The 19,619-nt window shown below is 43.9% G+C and overlaps 1 protein-coding gene across 1 annotated transcript in view; it reads left to right on the top strand.

Annotated features, from left to right (window-relative positions):
* nrxn2b (neurexin 2b) overlaps positions 1–19,619 on the top strand; it is a gene marked incomplete at both ends in the record, with an annotated part of 530,523 nt that overhangs the window by 221,347 nt on the left and 289,557 nt on the right. Inside the window, 3 exons of the mRNA XM_079758236.1 lie at positions 2,062–2,210; positions 2,678–2,910; positions 6,224–6,414. Coding sequence (XP_079614362.1) covers positions 2,062–2,210; positions 2,678–2,910; positions 6,224–6,414 — 573 coding nt within the window. The remainder of the gene's footprint in view (positions 1–2,061; positions 2,211–2,677; positions 2,911–6,223; positions 6,415–19,619) is intronic.

Genomic DNA, 19,619 nt, shown 5'->3' with positions numbered 1-19,619 from the left:
ACACACAGGCCTTTCTTTGGTGTACACGTGTTGGATACAAGCAGCTCTCTTTTTTATCCTGATATGTCGTTGTGTGTGCGAGAGACCTCTGTATGAGTTCAAGGAATTAATTGATTTTTTAGAGGAGCAGTGGATAAGAGTGCAGGAGTGTATTTGTATAAAAGATTGATTCTTTTTTTGTGCCTCTTGGGTGAATGGACAAAAAGGCAGGGGAATATGTTAATGGACAGGGATAGTTAGTGTAGAGTTAGTATGTTTGTGTGTGTGTGTGTGTGTGTGTGTGTGTGTGTTTTTGTTTGTTGGTGCATGTGTGTGCATGACTTATTATGTATGTGTGTGTGTGTGTGTGTGTGTGTGTGTGTGTGTGTGTGTGTGTTTGTGTGTTGGTGCATGTGTGTGCATGATTGATTATGTATGTGTGTGTGTGTGTGTGTGTGTGGTAGTATGTGTGTGTGTGTGTGTGTTTGTGTGTTGGTGCATGTGTGTGCATGACTGATTATGTATGTGTGTGTGTGTGTCTACATTTGTGTGAATGTATGTCCTGTGTGTATGTATGTGTGCTCGTTTGTGTGTGTGTGTGTGTGTGTGTGTGTGTGTGTGTGTGTGAGAGAGAGAGAGTTGGGGGTTGACGGGGTGTTATCACCTCACCAACAAGAAAAAAAACTAAAGTTAATAAAATAAATAAAGACATTATAAAACGACAACGTGGAAGTCCTCTGGGCTGCCTCAGACCGGGGTCCATTTCATCGGGCAGCGAGCCAGGGCCCATTACCCCGGGCCCCCGCGGTTAACACTGTGTATCTCCCGCCATTTTGGAACAGCAACAACCAATTATGGCTCCTGTGTTATTTGCCCCTGAAAGAGCCGATAGCGCCGATATAGTCAGCGCGGTTACAATGGAGCTCGTAAAGCGACGCCGGCGTCCATCGCTCCGTACGGGACGCCCTCCATGTACACATTCTCCTGTTGTTATTTGGACGGAAGCGACAATTTTCATATCAAAGTCTGTATCAACACGTGCAGTGGGCGAACAGTTTCCCCAACGCTGCTCTGTTCAAATGTAATGTGGCAATCATCCAATAAAAACAAGCTCATCTCGTTGGTTCCACGGTTCAATATCGGATTTACCCTGTTTTACTTCAGCATGTAACTCCGCTGTACAGTGATTTGGCAAAATAAACAAACAATAGCAGACCGCCAGGCGCATGTACTCCAAGTGTACGGGATGTGTTCAGGTTAACTTCAACTTTATTGATAAAGGTATTGCTTTAAAACAATGGCACAATAATCAAGCATTGCTTAGCATTCATAAATGCAATAATAAGCCTTATCTAACAGTTCACTTAGTTAATTAACAGTTAACTAATGGCATAGGAATTATTTACTATTGGTGAGCGTGTTAGCTGAGATATTCATATTCAGTAATTAGTGGTTCATTATTCTATGGTTGTTGTCAAGTATTACCTAATTCGTTAATACATATATAAATGATTGCCCGCATCCCATTCTACCTACTCAGACAGAATACACAGTGCCAAGAGACATTTTGTTATGTAATGTAAGTAAAAAAATTTATGAGACACAGAAATCGAACAACCGTTTAAATAAAAATTATAATTATTGAATACAACACTAAAAATAAGTGATGAATACATATGAAATAATGCAAAAGTGAAATTAGATAAAACAACACGCTCTGTAATTAATACAAACAAACATATAATTATACAGTATATATTTATGATTAAAAAACAAATTAAATGAGATAAAACAACAACCACTGTAAAGAATAAAAATAAACTACTACATATATATATAGATATATATACAATTATAAAACAAATGAAATGAGATAGAACAATAACCACCATAAAGAAAAAAAATACACTATTATATATAAAAATATATATATAATTATAAAACAAATGAAATCAGATAAAACAACAACCTCTACAACGAAAAAAAATAAACTATTATCTACTACTATAAATAAAAAAATAAATAAAACAAAGAAAATCAGCTGTAACAACAGCCATTGAGTACGTTGGGTCCCCCCTCCAGGCCAGATGACGGGCGCCCACACCCGCCTGGAGTTCCACAACATCGAGACAGGTATCATGACCGAGCGCCGCTTCATCTCCGTGGTGCCGTCCAACTTCATCGGCCACCTGCAGGGCCTCACCTTCAACGGGGTGCCCTACCTCGACCAGGTACGATCCCCCCCCCCCTGCTGGGCTGCACTGACTGACAAAGTTTGGCCCTTTTAAACTTAGTTTCTGTATCACTTCTGCCCCGCATCAAATGACACCTTATAATATTGGTGCAACCCTCGGTTGATTCTATTGTCCTTTGTTTTTATTACAATTTAATTGTATTATTTAGGAAAAGCATCTATATATAAATATATAGACTTATCATACATAGTACAATTTCATTGTTTGTAAGAAATAAGGTAACAAATATGTTTTCCCGTCTATTAATAATAAAGTTGACCTTATTTCTTACATTATTCATCATTTTATCCGTCTTAGTGTCTTCGTTTCTATGTCTATGATTCTCGATTAATCAAATATTCCCACACTGTTCATATCTCCACCCGTGCCACTATGCAAGAAAACAATGCTTGCGTCAATACAGTGGGTCCACTCAACGGACATTCCCCCCCCCCCCCCCTTAGTGCAAGAACGGTGACATCTCCTACTGCGAGCTCAACGCCCGCTTCGGCATGCGCCACATCATCGCTGACCCCGTGACCTTTCGGACCAAGGGCAGCTACCTGGCGCTGGCCACGCTGCAGGCCTACGCCTCCATGCACCTCTTCTTCCAGTTCAAGACCACCACGCCCGATGGCCTCATGCTCTTCAACTCAGGCGACGGCAGCGACTTCATCGTGGTGGAGCTCGTCAAGGGGTGAGCGAGACCGTTGGTGCACCTCATGTGGGCGGAGGACCACTCGGCACCTGTCTCAGCCCCCTCATCCCAGTGTTCTGGGCTGGGGACCCCCTCGTTTGTAGTTTGGTTATAACAAACCCTTTTGTGCGTATTGGGTTCCCCACATTGAACCATTTTGAACCCCATCATTATCTAACCGTGTCTTCGATGTCCGGTGAATCTTTGTGCATAGCGCCACGTTAATGAGTTGATTGTAGTTTCATTACTAATCATTAGTCTGACTGCTTATGTCTACAGCACCTCAATGAGATTCCCTTCCAGAACAGGAAGACCCACACCCCTGAAGCTGCCTCTAACGATGGCTCCCACCCTGCGTTCCATTGCCCATGCTACCATACTATTTAGGATGCCAGAAAAAGTTTGAGCGTGTGCCAATAAATAGTATGGAAAATATAGTATGCCTGTATATCAGGATGTTTTACTACATCCGGTCGCGTTTCTTAGTATGCAAGCCGAGATGCTTTTTGGCTAATCTGCCCCACAATGCTTTGCGCAGCAGAAAATATGTCACATCGACTGAGCCGGGGAAAGTCGATGGGTGGAACTACATGTGTGCTAATCAGTTAAATCCCCTGTAGTATGTCCCAATTGTATTCATACTGTGTTCAACAGTACATACTTTGTAAGGGTAGCTGTAGTAAAAAGTATGCGATTTGGAACGCAGCCCCAGTTTGTTTTTCCATCCCTGTTAAACACCCCTTTGGTTCCCTCTCAAGAGGCATGAAATGCGCAATATAGTTCAACCTAGACTTGTCTAATGCATACCAAAGCTCCGATGGGGTTTGGCTTCTTTCGAATCACAGTAACAGTCGCAAAGGGCTTCATATGATACTCAAACCTTAAGCCTTTAACCTAGCTAGGGAGTCATCCACAATGCAAACCCACAACTAAGTGGTGTTGCTTCCCCTTTAAGGCCAATACTAATTAGATTGCTCAGCTGCAGCTCGTTGAGTTGATTTGGTGGCCCCATTCAAAAGTGTTTAGCGGCTATTGTGTTCACAGAGCATGGTTGGTCAACAGTATTCTCTTTAACCCCCTCGTCATTGCTATAAGGCAATTTTGATTCGATCTGTTATGATTTACAAAAAGTAAGGAAGAATATTGAAATGGAAAGGATATGTATTCCTTTTTTTTTGTTACTTTTGTTATTATATATTGTCTGGAATCATTCAAGATAAGTAAAGGGAACATGTTGACCATGCAACAGTGCCTGTGTTTTGACACAATAATAATAATTATGTGAATAGTTTCATTCAACCCTTTCTGAAGGTTACGTGCTTCGTAGAAGATAGGCTTATAAAAAAGTTTAGTTATTCTGAATAATTTTATTTTTGTGTTTATTTTGTTTTCTTGGCAAGATACTTCTGCTATGTTGGTGATATTGTTTTGGTAATGTGCCCTGTAAAGCACTTAAAACATAACTTTTTTTTTTTAACAGCCTGTGAAATGCTGTGAAACAACCTCACTAACTATAAATTGTTTGGAAATGTTTTGTATCCAAACGGGAAAGCTTGGGTTGCCACTGCCACAGCGAGATTACTGCACATCTTCATTACTGCTGCATTAGCGTAGCATTTAGCGACATTAGCGTTTAGCCTTAGCCTAGCAAAACAAGCCTACCACCATCTGGATTCCTTAACTGCAATGCCATGGTGCACCCTAATCTGCTCTTAAGTAAAGAAAGGCACCTCTGCTTGTTTATGCCAAAACCAGGAAGTACATTAGTTTATTTAGCTGACACTTTTGTCCAAAGCAACGTACATTAAGTGCATTCAATGGTGAACCACTAACCTAAAATGTGCAAGATTCATTTGACTTAATACAATTAGTCAAATAAGCAACTGCTGTAAGTGCTAAAATATAGTATCTGGCACTTGAATCATCTTTTATTCATGTTTTCCACGGGCCAAGATGCAGTCTGAACAGATGAGTTCTCAGCCTGCGGCGGGAGATGTGTAGGGTTTCATCTCTCCTGAAGATCGCGGGGCGCTCATCCACCATTGTGGAGCCAGGACCGCATATCATTTAGATTTTGTTGGGCGCCTACCGTCCTGCAGTGAGGGATTAGCGAGCTGTTCTGATAGGCTGGAGTGTACCGTTTGACCATGTCCTGGGTATAGGATAGGCCCGAGCCGTTGATAGCCCGGTACGAACATGCCAATTACTTTAATCGGATTGGAGTAGCAGGATAGTAGTAGGGTAGGAGGCAGCAAATAAGACGACACAAAGAGAACAAGGTTGTTTTTGTCTCTCACAATGTTTCTCTGAATGTGTTTCATGATCTCATTTACTGCCTTCGTATTGCAGTGTTGCACAGAAAAGTGTGCTCTCAATACTGTTGAATTGATTGACAGAGGTTATGACGGTGCAAGAGAGAAGAGAGAGAGCGTCCGAGGGAGGAAAAGGGAGCGAGACAAAGCGAGACGGAAAGGAGGTTATTGTGTCTTTGAGTCCGCCGCCATGGTAACCTTGGCGATGAGTTAGGGGCTCGGCTGAAAAAATATTGAACTCTGCAAGGGGTCGCGTCAATGATGTCAATGCAGGCTGTGCTGACCTTGACGTTCCCATGACAACTGTTTCCCTCCAGGACGTCTGGTCGATGGCGTTTCAATAGAGCATGTACACCTACACCCATGCTTGGACACATTTGTGTCATGCTGGTATTGTAAAGGGCGCCCATGTTGCCTTAAGTCAATAACATATGGGCCCATGTATATAACTGCTTGATTTATCACAAAAATGGTGGAGGGGAGGGAGGCAATCATGGTATATAATGTGACATGGATTCCAATGAAGTAGACCTGATTATTGCGATAGTCCCTCCGTTCCTTATCGACCGGCCCTATGTGTGCTTAACCACTTCGCACTCTTACTATGCAGGCTGTCACAGGCTGGTACCTTCTGTTCGTATCTGTGTACTCCACAACTTGTCAGCGTAGTGCGCTCCGGTTCTCAGTAATTCATCTGTGTAGCACGCTCCGGTGAGTCTTCTGCCAAGAGGTTTGATGTTGTGGAGGATCCTCTTGTCCTTCAAGTGCACTGTGGAGCTACCTGATGTTATCTTATATGTGTAGGTATCTGTGTAGGGGGCTCCTGTTCCCCTAAGTTGTCGGTGGGGAAAACGGTTATTCCATTCAAGTTACCCAGCTGAAGTGTTCTGGTTTAGTGTCGGTTCCCCGTGGAGGTGTGCAGTGTTCTCTGTATAGGAAGCCCAAGTTCCCTGTGTGTGAGCGTTCTGAGAGTTCTAACCCCGCCCCCTCCGTCTCCATAGCTACGTCCACTACGTGTTCGACCTGGGCAACGGGCCATCGCTGATGAAGGGCAACTCGGACAAGCCGCTGAACGACAACCAGTGGCACAACGTGGTGGTGTCCCGGGACGCCGGCAACGTGCACACGCTCAAGATCGACTCGCGCACCGTGACACAGCACTCCAATGGAGCACGGAACCTGGACCTCAAAGGTAAGGAGATCCGCCCAGGGGCTGGACTCTACTAGCCGATCACCAATGTACCACAACAGTGATTTGTTGTTGGGAAATTATTTTTGGCAAGATGGCCGCCCCCCCGCTGCGGCACATTGTTTAGGTTAAGCCTTGGTTTCTCCTCGTTTTTGTCTGCGCTTTGATGTGACGTTTAGCACAGATCCTTTGGTCTACATAAAATTCAATTTGTATCACATAAATCGGAAGAATCTATAAAAACGGGTGCATTACATTAAAGGGTGGAGACGATATGGTAATAAGGGAACTAATGAAAAATGTATTGCAGTGGTGTTTGTTTAAATGTGGGGTTTGGGTTTTTTACTTTATGCTAAATGATAGACGAGAAGCCAGCCTATATTCTGCTTTGCTGGTAAAACTATTTCAATTCAATCGTAAAGTTAATAGTTTTTAATTCCTTTAGCATTTTACTCCGCTATTAATGAATTCATCAAAAGGCTTGAAAACCATGGGGCACAATGTCCGATGAAACACAAAGCGTAATCACACACGCTTTACCCCAAAAAAGCCAAATCCATTCATCAAAAACGCAAGGGGGCCGGGATTATAACTGCTCTCCCCTCTCCCCTCTGGGGCTGAAGTGCTCTTGAGAAACATCAGATGAGCGTTGTCCTAATATGACCTACATCAGAGAGTCAAATCTACAAAAAATACTTTGTCCTTTCCACCTCCCTACCTTTTCCCTTTTTCCTTTTATACGGTATTGTCGCCTTGTTTTCCCAGTCGAGTTGTCTTCACTCTTAAAGATACCCCAGAAATGGGTGTAAAATTGTATACTTGACTCTCACCTGTAACCCTTTCATCGGACACGTTTTATGTCCTCCTCTCCCGGGCGAAACAACCTCTCCTTCAGATAATAGCAATGCTTAAAAGCCTCTCACGTCTGAATGCTTTGTCTTGCCGTTCGAATCAGCGTGTAAAATAACAGCGAACAGTGAGAGAGAGAGACACCTGGAGCTGTTAGCCGAGGTAATTTTAGACCATGGGCGCTTTTCTATTTTTAAGGACTCAAACTCCTTGACGCGGCAACAGATTTCGGTCGGGTGAGAGCACAGGGAAAACAACAAGGTGACAGCCTCTGAGGATTCAGAGGAAAACAAGTCACGGCGCCACAATAAGGCAAGAAGGCAAGAACAGAAGGAGGATGGAATAAGGATGTAAAGATTGAAGGAGGAGAGGGATTGAGGGCAGGAGGAGACACAATACAAAAGAAGGAAAGGAGCTGAGAGAAAGGAAAGAGAGAGAGAGAGAGAGAGAGAGAGAGAGAGAGAGAGCGAGCGCACGCAAGGGGGGAAGGCGGAAGTGGTGATGGTGTTGGTGATTCACAAGTGGTAGAGGGATTCTGGCTGACATTAAACTGCTGTAAGTGGCCTTAGACAGAGGCCCGTTTGTCAGTAAGAGAGGATTTGAGACGAGTGACTCAGAACCACGTCTAAACGTGGTCTAGTGTTTCCCTGAGGACACTGCTGATGGATTAGGATGGTGAGGAAAGTGATAATGGTGATGATACTGTGGGTAATATATAGAGAAAATTGAGAGACATGATAACACAATACAAATGTATAATCAATATAAGTATAATCAAAGTAAAAAAACATACTTCTACTAATGTAATTTGCACTAATGATGGATAATACTAATGAATATACATATATACTAACGATAATAATATCTGTCTATTGTTTGATAAAAGACTTGTTCAGCACACACACACACACACACACACACACACACACACACACACACACACACACACACACACACACAAAGAACTTGGCCGCTGATGAATTGACAAAATTTCCCTTCGTGGAGTGATTAGTGGCTTGTCAGTTGAGGGTCGGTATTGGTTAATTGATTGGTAGTAATTGATAAGGCCCAAACTGATTAAAGCAGTGGTTGGGCCTGTTCTTGGATCTTAGTGATCTCTGATTACAGTACAAAACAAACATGTAATAAATAAGGAAGACAATGTTTATAACATTTTAAACTAAGTTTAAAAGAGTTTGTGTGTTCAATTCTTAATTTTTTATTTTGGCAATGAAATTCTGCCGGGTCTGCTCAGGTTGAAAGGTACCATAAATTAGTTCTCAGTTCTCAGTCGACGAGAATTCAAATAGGGTTATGATTGTTCATGATTGTTCCCATGCATTCTGGGAAATGTAGTCTTTGAATTGAATTTAATAGGTCCAAAAAACTAGGAATCGACCATAAATAATGGCTTGTGTTCAGCTAGCATTGAATACCACGTTCAGCGCACCGACAACGGTGTCATTTAGCGATGAGTCATTGTGCGGGCTAGAGAAAAAGAGCGTGCCGTGTTAGCCTCCTGCTAACTGCTGTGGTGTCTCTACACCAGCTAGCATGATTAGCAAGGCTTGTCGCAGCTATATCCCATAAAAAGGCCGCCAAACCAAGCGTGCGACAACCGTCTTTCACTTACTCTCTCAGCCGGCCACCGTGGAGACGCGTGGCGAAAATGGCGCTATTAGCATATTCAAAAAATGTACGAAATCTTGCACGACGATTTGTTTCCGCAAATTAAACAGACGGACGGCAATTTGCGGAGATGAAGATTGAAGGTGATGTGGTTGGTGTTTTAGGCCCTTGACGGGCTGAGGCTGAAGTGTTTGCACGCGCACGGCGCATGTGGCAACTGAAAAGAAAAAGAAGAAACCCCGTGAAAAAAATAAAACTCTACCATCTGCACTATTAATCTGTTAGCCGCTTGTGTTTGCTTTTCCCTTTTTTCCGTGGCCGCCTGTTCCTTTAATTGAGGAGACACTGCCTGCTGGGAACGCACACTTATGCGAGCGGTTGTGGAGAAGAGTAATAGTTTTTAAATCTGCCTTCTAGAGATTTCTGTAGCGCCGAAAATTTCTCTGTTCTCTGTTCTCTCTCCCCCCTCTGGTCTAATTGGACATTCAGAGCATGTTCGCTCGCTCTATAAGTCCATTTCTTTCCCTCTCTAGTTCTTTCTGGGGGCTTCACTCACACATTGATGCGTGGGTGTGTGCACACACACACACACACACATACAGACACAGACTCCCTGTATGGGTGGTAGGTTTGTACATGTGTTCACATGACGGCAATGACGGATGCCAGCTGTGACTGAAGGGAACTGGGAGGCAAAAAACACGCACACCAGAATATATACAAGCACAGACAAATGCAGGGAATTCTCTTCATGTTCACTCTTGACTCTTATTCACATGATTAAACACTCATACACACACACACACACACACACACACACACACACACACACACACACACACACACACATCCTTCAACAAGCTTAATCCCAAATCGTGTTTTTGGTATCATGCATTTCTAAGTGCATTTCCTTCTGTTTAAATCAGTAGGATTCCGAAGTGTGATTACAAAAAAACCGAAAGGCTGTTTGTTTATTTTATTTTTTGGTGTCCCAAATTCCTTTCTTATTTCTCTAGAAACAGGTCATGAAATATTAGACAGTTAATTATCTTCGAGGTATTTTCTCGCCGTCAGGTTTGTAATATGGGGAAGACACTAAGCCCCGGAGGTAATGCTTTATTGCACGTGAGTCTCACACCGAGGATGTTGGGAAAATATGGCGGATTAAACATTCCCACCTTAATGAAAATACATATATATTGCGGCTTTAAAAAGTCATAATCCAAACTTTTTCCACTGACGGATAAAAGATCTAATCGAAATGCTCACAAATTCAAACATGCTAAATGCATTAACAAACAGAACAGAAAATAATCACAATATGCTAATAGGGTAAAATACACCGAAATAGCTTACGGTAGAAAATCAAACAAAGTGAGCTATGCCTCATAGCATAATAGCCTAATTCATATATCGGCTAAACAGGTATATCTAACCTAATTCTACTCTTCTTACGCTGCTGATTTACTGTGCCTCATCATTGGCTACATCCTAAGCCAATCAGAGTCATCTATTTGACTTAGGCATTTTTCACGCTAAACACAGGATGAACCTTAAAATATGACTCGGGCAATTATGCTATGAGGCTAACGATCCATAAGACTCATAAGAAGAGACGCAGGCCTCTGCTTTGGTCCCTCCCTTCCCGCCAGTTGCAGCAGGTGTGCGCCCTGCCGCTACGCCCGGGCCCCCCTGCTGGGGCCCCTCTGAGACGGCGCGGCGGGGCCCCCGGGTCGTAGCGGAGCGCGGCTGTAGCGTCCCGCGTCTCCCGGGCCTCCCGGGGTGTTGCATGTAGCTCCCGCTCAGCGGCCTCGCCCATCACTCTGACACCTTTTACTGTCCTCCCCTGCCTCACTGTGAGGGATGAAGGGCCGGACGGAGAGACGGACAGGAAGACAGATAGACGGACAGATAGGTGATTGGACATGTAGATGGTGTGCAGATGGGTGGATAGATGAAAAGAAAGACGGATGCATGCTTATGCTTATGGATGCATGTCTGGATAGAGGCATGCAAAGGTATCGAGATGGATGGATGGATATCTGCTTTGATTGATAGATGATAGAAGTGCTTTCGCAGATATGCCTAGATGGACTGATTAGAGCAGAAGAAGATAAATGGATTAAAGTGTTTTAGATGGATTAATCGATGTTCGGATGGATGGATGGATGTCACGGACGATGCACAGAAAGATTGATTAACGGTTGTTAAATAGATGTATAGATAGAGAGAATAGATAGAGATACATGCTTACACGCATGGATTGCTCGATAGATAGAGGAAAGGACAGATTTTGCACGGGTGAATGGATGGAGAGGTTCAAGGATAGATTGCCGGTCGTTAGATAAATAGATGGGTTAATGGGTGCTGGGTGGATAGACGGCTTCATCCATCGCCACAAGCAACAGGGGTGCCCGATCTCTAATCGGTATCCGATGGCGACGGCTCTCGACGGTGTGTCGGAAAAGAGACACAATTAACACACTGTCCTCTTCTCAGGAGCGTCTAGTGCCCACCATCAGCATGCTATTGGAAAGCAATACAGTGCTTGACATCCAGGCTGGAGGAGTGTGCGGTGGACTTGCAGCCAATGGAGGATAACTCATGCCTGCATGATGTGTATTATAAAGCCCTCAAATCACCCCTTCAGTGAAAGTGGCTGAACACACAGGTTCATGTACAAAGAGTATATCCGGCTGGCCCTGTTATGATTGGCTTTTATTGTTGATGATCGCAGGTGTTATTCCATGAATGCTAGCAGTTGTGCGTTATTGTGTGTTATTTTCCCTATTCTACTGCCAATTGTTGTTCATACAATTAATATCCTGGTGAATTTGTGAAGGGTACTCTGGGGTTGACTATTGTACGGTGTTCTCACAGCCAGGAGGTGCCGGGTCTGAGCCCCAATTCCCCCAGCCTAACCTGTCCTTGAGCAATGGATGTGAATTCACTGTTGGTGCCTGGGGATAAAAGCATCTTGTGTGTAACTAAATGGTGGTAAATAGAAACTTGATTTACCTCCGCAAAAGCCAGGCAGTAACAGCACTTTAGAACGGCCTATTGAAGAAGATCTGGTGCTAAGACTAAAACGTTTTAGCTACTATTTGGACCAATCCCCTATACGGCACATACATGCTTTCTTGTTCCCGTAGACCAGGAAACAGCAAAAGGCGTGTACATAATGCACGTTCATGTCATCATTTAAAGCCAGGATTGGACACGAGTCTGACGTAACCGGGAACAATAAAACCCCAAATTGCCGTTATTTTTTTACTCATGTTCTGCTCGTGAATGAGACACTTGGCGTACCTTACCCGGGATCCAACCCTGAGTCGCTTTGAAGACATCTACTAATGAAGTGCCGTCGTGCGGCAAGGCTGGGACGTATGATGTAGAGTGCTCCGGAACAGAAGCACACCCAGTGAAGGAGCGGCCTGGCAACACAGAGAGAGATGGAGAGAGAGAGAGCGAGAGAGAGATGAAGAGGGAGGGGGGAGAGACAGGGCGATCAAGGAAAGGTAAACACAATTTAATGAGCTTTGTGCTCGCCAGCGGAAAGTTTGAGATTCATTATTTGGTCAGCCCAAACTATTTGTCAGACACACCGTATTTACTAATCCGTGCACCGATAACGGGTCGAATAAATAGCTCCCCTAACCCTGACCCTTGACTATTATTTTTCTAAAAATAGTTTAAAGAAATCTGTCTCTTATTTGTGCTTGGTTTGGTTTCACATAAATGAAGTAAGGGTTCCTTCTGTGCTTATAATGGCTGATGTTGTTTTTTTGTCATGTTGTTGTTATGCTATTTAATTTTCCGACACACACAGAATAGCCAGGTGACGAAAACAAACCATAATCAAAGCAATTATCCTTGCAGGACTTTTATTTGCGCACGCTGTTATTTTGAAAGCAAAAGTCATTTGAGAACATGCACTTTTGGGTTATTGGTTCATGGGGAAAGAGAACACTTCACGGTAAGGCGCGAGAAGAGCTATCACGTTAATTACAATCTGAAAAAGTCACAATGAATCCACATTTTGTCTGATAAATGGGGTGTATTTGGATTAAAAATTCACAAATAAAAGTACAAACACACACACACACACAGACACACACAGGCAAAAGGCACAACGTATGGAGCTTTTTCGTGAGTAATGTTCAGATTAACTAAATATTGCTGTGCATCACATAAACTTGCGGGGGGAAAGAACAAAGTTCCAATGTAGTGACTAATAGCGTGTAGATCTGATGACAAATCTGTAAAAGTTGCCGTACAAACATGCTAATTCCACCATTAGTGCTCTGAAATGAACCAGGGCAAGCAGTTTGACACACAGCCACACACACATGTCCCTCCCCATACACACATTTGCTTATAACAAGCGCCTGCTGTGCGCATATATCGATGGGCGATGTCACTCCAAACACCCCCCTCTGCCCCAATGGGCTCCACACCACGATCGATCTGTGACACTAATGATGTCCATTTACCAGCAGCAACCAGCCCTCGACGCGAGGCAGAGGGGGAAACAAACCTCTCCTCTCGTAGCTGCCTCATATACCCGCCTCACCACGCAAACCTCAGCCTTGGCTGTTTTGCCCATGTCCACGTTTTACCCGTAGCCGTTGTAGCCCAAGCCTTTAGCTCGCATGCTAGCGTAGCAGTGAGAGCTAGTTGGTAGATTGTGGTTGGTGTCTGCTTGTGATGATTAAAATTAGCATTCTGAAATGTATGTAAATCGACAGTGTTTATGTAGGATAGCTATGTATACATGAGGGAGTTTGAACCCTGACCTAAAGGGTTCCGGGTTCGATCCCCAAATGTCTGCAGTCTGACCTGTAGACATCCTCGCGCAAGATGCCTAGCTACCTGCCTGCGCTTTGATAAATTCCATCTTAAAATTAAAATATATCATAAATGACTTTAGATAACACCTTCCATTATGACAAAATAGCATTTTGAACGGTATATAAGTGTGTGTTTGCAATCCGCACTCAGGAATCAAATAGCGTCTCGGTTTCATTGGCCGCAGCCGAGTGAACTCCGCCCATGCAAGATGCAGTTCTCCCCCGCCGGCCGGTTCTCTGTCCGCCCCCCCCGGGTCCCCGGACGCCCACGCTCTGCAGCTGCAAGGGCCCTGTGGTTGACCTGCTCTGCTTCGCCGGCTCCCATTAAAACAGTCTCAACCCAGTGATCTCCCAGTGGTCCTTCTCCCAGTGGGAGAAGGACCACCATCAAGCCTCTCCCCTTCCCGGGGGCCACTTGTAGGGGTGTCAATCTCACGCCTGTTGAACACGTGTTAACGCACACACAGCCTGCCAGGAAGCTGGTTGACGTCGCCCCTTGGTAAAGATCATAGAAGAACAAAACAACGACAATGACAAATCCTTAGCGTTAATGCAAATCTTACTTAGCAATCAGGAAACTTACAATATATCTTGGCAGATTTTAAGTTTTTCCTTTTAATATTTTCCGCGCTCTCTGTCATTCTTCACTCTGTCTCTCTCTGTCTCTCTCTCTCTCTCCCTCTCTCTCTTCATCCCGCTCTCTCTTTCTCTCCATCTCTTTGCGTTTCCCTTCTCCTCATCCTTCTATCGCTCCCGTTGCCAATTCTGATCCCTCTCTTCCTCAGCACCTCCTGCGTTAGATAACAGGTTTTCTATTTGTAAGTGTATGTGTGTGTGCTCATGTGCATGCATGTGTGAGTGAGTGTGTGTGTGTGTGAGCACACTTTGTGAATGTCCTAACTGGCGTTGAGATAAAGGTGTTTTATTCTATTTGACATCTTGAAGTTATGCCCTCAGCTGAAGGGAAGTGGGGGGGGGGGGTGGGGGGGATTTACAACTCACAATTAGTCCAAGAAATAAATCAAGCTGTACTCTTCTCTATTATTTATCAGCGGGGAATAAGTGATTTGCAGAGGAGGGGAGGTACTGGGGAGTTATGGGCCATGGTAGTCGTTTATTTTTTGCTTGGCTGGGGTAAAAAATAAATAAACGATGGATTGTGAATATAGACTGACAACCCGGTATTATGTCGTATTTATTTTCACACGGGAAGAGGAATGCATGCGTCACGTCGCTTAGGAGAAAGAGAAATGTTCCGGCGGAGGCGGTCGGCCGTGAATCATTCACGATCCATAGTGCCACTCTCTGCACTTTGTGCATTGTATGTTTTGAATATTTTAACTGATTACAAACTACAAAGATGAGGAGGTTACAGTGGTAAGGTGAGGGGAAGGCTTGGATGAGGAGATGCTGATGGTTGTTTTCGAGGACCATTATTTTACCGTGCGATGTTGAGTAGCCATTACAAACTTTTGTTACATCACAATTGGGAGTGTCCTGCCATACGTCTGATGGATGAATTGCGTTACAGTGAGTGTTGTTATCAGGCGTGAACTGCTATTCTGTACACCTTGTTCTTCATGCTCAGCCTATACTTAAGGATTAGGGGATGAATATAATATTGAGGATAAATATTGAAAGTGAGTGCACGACTGGCAAATAATGGGGTAGACGACAGGCAGCCAATCAAATCGGTTGAGGTGTAACGGTTTACACTTTGAACCTTGCTGTGAATATGAATTGTCGAGATGCATGTCGAGGCCCGGGTAAAGCAGAACATGGGGTTGAAGCGAGCAAAAGAGGGTAGCATAAAGAGACGAGACACCGAGCGTCAGATGTGCTGAAGCCGCGCCAAACACAAGCAAGGTCTTGGAATAACCATGAAACATAAAAACAAAAATGAAGAGTTCGCCTTCTTCCCCTGTACGCCCGAAACTGGCTTCTTTTCAGAGGTTTTATGTGATCCAAAAATCTCTCTGTCCTTCAAACGACCCAGACTCCAAACATTGAATGTCTGAACTCCAAATTGGACGTGTCTCAAAAGTGAGACGCTTCAGAGACCAGACTTGACATAACAAATCCTCAGTCGAACTACGGGGACACTCCTAAGACTTCACAAACCATTCAGAAAGACTTTAATTGAATTAATAGAGTGGGGCTGCTTTGGGGGCGCAGCCACAACATCTGCCACTGAACCCATCATTAGACAGCTATTTAATAATCGCACTGCCTGCTGGTTGTGTGAGATATGTTGAAGCATGTGTGTGTGTATGTGTGTGTTTAGGTGCTCAAACGTAAACACAGACATCGCTTGTTCACACAATCACACTCTTGGTCTTTCTCTCTCTTCAAGACACACACTCACACAGAAATATTCACCTACCCACACATGCTGACTAACACTCGCCCACTCACTCGCAAAACGAAAGTACAAACACACACGCATACACACAAACACATATACATGCATACATACATACATACTGTCTGTACATACGTACATACGTACATACATACGTACATACATACATACATACATACATACATACATACATACATACATACATACATACATACATACATACATTCATACATGCATACTGTACATACATACACAGACACACACACACACACACACACACACACACACACACACACACACACACACACACACACACAAAACCAATTCAACGCATACACAAAGCAAAGCATAATTAAGCCACGCATAAATAGTGGTCAGCCAGATGAGTTGTTCAGACATCAGTTGCTGGAGGCCCATGCTGCGTTCTCACCTCTCTGCGTTAACACCTCCCTGATTCACGGTATCTAGCCAGGCTTTGTATTTCACGGCAACACAACCGCTCGGTGCGGCCTATTTTCAAACATCACAAAGGTCTGGCCGCGTGATGGATATTAATGTGGAATTCAAAGAGTGCGAGTGTGAATATTGGATATGGGTGGTTCAGAGCTGCCCGCACTTGGGAACCAATTACAGGCCAACGTGTGAAGGTAGAGGGCTTTTATTTTGGAGGAGTCCGTGGGAAGACAAAAAGACAAGCAAGAAAAACAAGAGCGCCATTGGCAAACGTCTGCAGGAAATGAATGCATCTCTGGGGGTAAAGGGATCCACGCTGATTCAGATTGAGCGTAGGTCCTGCACACCTCACCTTTTAAGGAAGTGAAGTCAGTTAAGGTGCAATAACACAATGACAACAACAGATGAAGCCGCTCACACTGTTTGCTGGGGCACATTCTCGTTTGGGAATGTATCCAGTGTGGCGTTGCAGACGTCAGATCGAGGCACCCATTTTTGTACAAAAGCTTATTGCGGTATTATCAATTGTACAATTGTCAAGTGTTTTTAATCCTTAGATGAATGTGAATGTGTTCCAATTGTGTTTTTGTAAGGCCCCCCATGATTTATCTGCCAATAACACCCTCATGTAACAATATGTCACTATAGTTTTCCATTTTTAACTGCATAATCATCATCAATATCTCAAGTGTTATAGTACGCCAATGATAAAAAACAATAAAGTGGTTCCCAACACACAAAATGTGTTGGGAACCACTTTAAAAACCTCCACTTTACCGGACTGTGTGTGTATGTGTGGTGCGAAGGGTTGCAGCGGCGCAGGAGGACACCTGCGTTTCACACACACTGGCCAGTGGCCCTCCGGAGAACGCCCCCTGAGAGGTCATTAGTGAAAACGGGCCCCGCCTAGCGAGGTCCGGGGCCTGTGTCCGGCCGAGACCTCGTGTAATTGGTCCCTTTACTGCCGGGCCCCCTGTGAGTGACACCAGAGGTCTTCGTCACGGCCGGGGGGGGGTAGCGTACAGAGACTGTCTGAGTGGGAGCCGAGGGGTCGCTGTTTTTTCGAGAGCCCCGACAAAAATACCAGCGACGCCTCCTACCTGCGTCCCCCAGCATTACATCTTCGTCCCCCAACCGTCTGCTCGGTCATTTCATCCCACCCCTTTGAATTAACCAACAGAGACAATCATATAACTCTTTTGATTATGACTTTCAGATAAATATTTCGCCCCTCTCTTTGCCCCTGAAGTTCCCTTAGCGTCGCCACATGATTAGCAAACACAAATCAACTCTTACAAGGTTTGCTTAGGCCCTCACAAAACGATGCTTTTTTACTTTTAGATCATTGCGTCAATAACAGGACAATAACACTTAAGAATTATTATGAAAATTGTGAAAACAAGTGTTTGTAAACCTGCTCTTTGTGGTTTGCGGTTATGCACGACCACGGAGAACAGAGACACAGAAAAAGTCGATAACCATTATTAATCATGTTGAAAACGCCCACATCACAAGCAAACTCCAGACCTCTCGGACGAGTCCAATTCCCCCGTCGGCCGTCCCAGATTAATATGCAGGGTTGAAGTTTAACCTTCTCCTTCCTCACACACAATCTCCAAAAAAAAAAGAAAGAAAGAGTGAAAACACCCTCTGCTCGTTTTCTTTCCTGCTCCCCACACACTCTGCGCTCCAAATGATTTCATATTTCCAGGACATCGCTCAACCCCGGCGCCCTTAATGAATTCACCGTATCGATCCGGCCAGGCCGGGAGCGGCCGGTCTGAAATATGACATGTCTCGGTGCTCATTAATTGCGAGGAGAAGTCTGCAAACAGGTCCACTCACACTCCATTACACACGGTCTACATTTAATTGACCCACTGGCTTCGCCCACACAACAGCTCCGGTATCCACCAGAGTTGGAATACGCCCCCTTTTTCTGCTATTGAGACGTAAACACGGCAAAAGGCATTTCCTCTGAAAGTTGGCTGGGATTTTTGGGGGGATTTAGCATAGTGTGGGGAACATCTTCATGTTTATTCAAGTTAAGATCCTGTTATTTTCTTGCGGCTTTGATATATCTCTGAGTCGACCAGGAAAACCTCTTTGAGTTACCTCGTGTTAAGGTTCTTTGCCACCAACGGAACGAAACAAATCTTCCAGAAATCAACTTGGAAGAGGGTCAAGATCATGGTCATAATTATTATTATAATAATTTTTAAGCGATGACATACACAAGAGGGAAATCATTAAATGATACAGTATGGTAATGAAACATAACCTGATAAGCAACAGAGTACTAAGATGAAATACAGATATGGTGACGAAAGGGGACATTGGAAATATAATTCAAAAGTATAGATTAGGAAATGTTAATGGAGCCATTTTCTAAGTAGTAAATAATATAACACCATGACAAGTGGCATTTCAATTAAAATCATATGCCGGGAGATTAAAACTGCACACACACACACACACACACACACACACACACACACACACACACACACACACACACACACACACACACACACACACACACACACACACACACACACACACACACACAAGTCATTCCTCCAAACCATTAAAGCCAGGGTAGGCAATTTATTCTCAAAGCATTTTTTTGTCAGATATGTTGAAATTCTCTTAAATCTTGACAGCAATCAATACATCAGATGATCTGACAGAAAAAATGAAAGAAATATGCTATCTGTGGGTGTCGCAGGTCTGTAATTAGCCCGTCAAATCACTTCAATCGGTCTGAATGAAAAGATTGGATGGCAAACCTCTCTAGCTATCTGCCCACATCGCTCATGACCGGAGTCTTCCACAAGACAGACATGCCTTTTGTTCACGTGTTCCAGGGGTGTGGTTTTGGAGGAGGCCTGAAGGGAGAGGATGGATTTTTTCAGTGGGATACTTTGAATCTAGCTTACTCTGGCTGGTTGCAACAAATTGCCTACTTTAGCTTTAAAACTGTGTGCTAAATATGTCCCCATCATTAGCGTAATCTTGTACATATCCCTTGTAGTGCATTCACTGTGCATCCTTTTTCGAAAAAC

Source organism: Pollachius pollachius (assembly GCF_949987615.1).
Source record: "Pollachius pollachius genome assembly, chromosome: 20".
NCBI lineage: Eukaryota > Metazoa > Chordata > Actinopteri > Gadiformes > Gadidae > Pollachius > Pollachius pollachius.
This window is presented reverse-complemented; position numbering and strand designations above follow the sequence as displayed.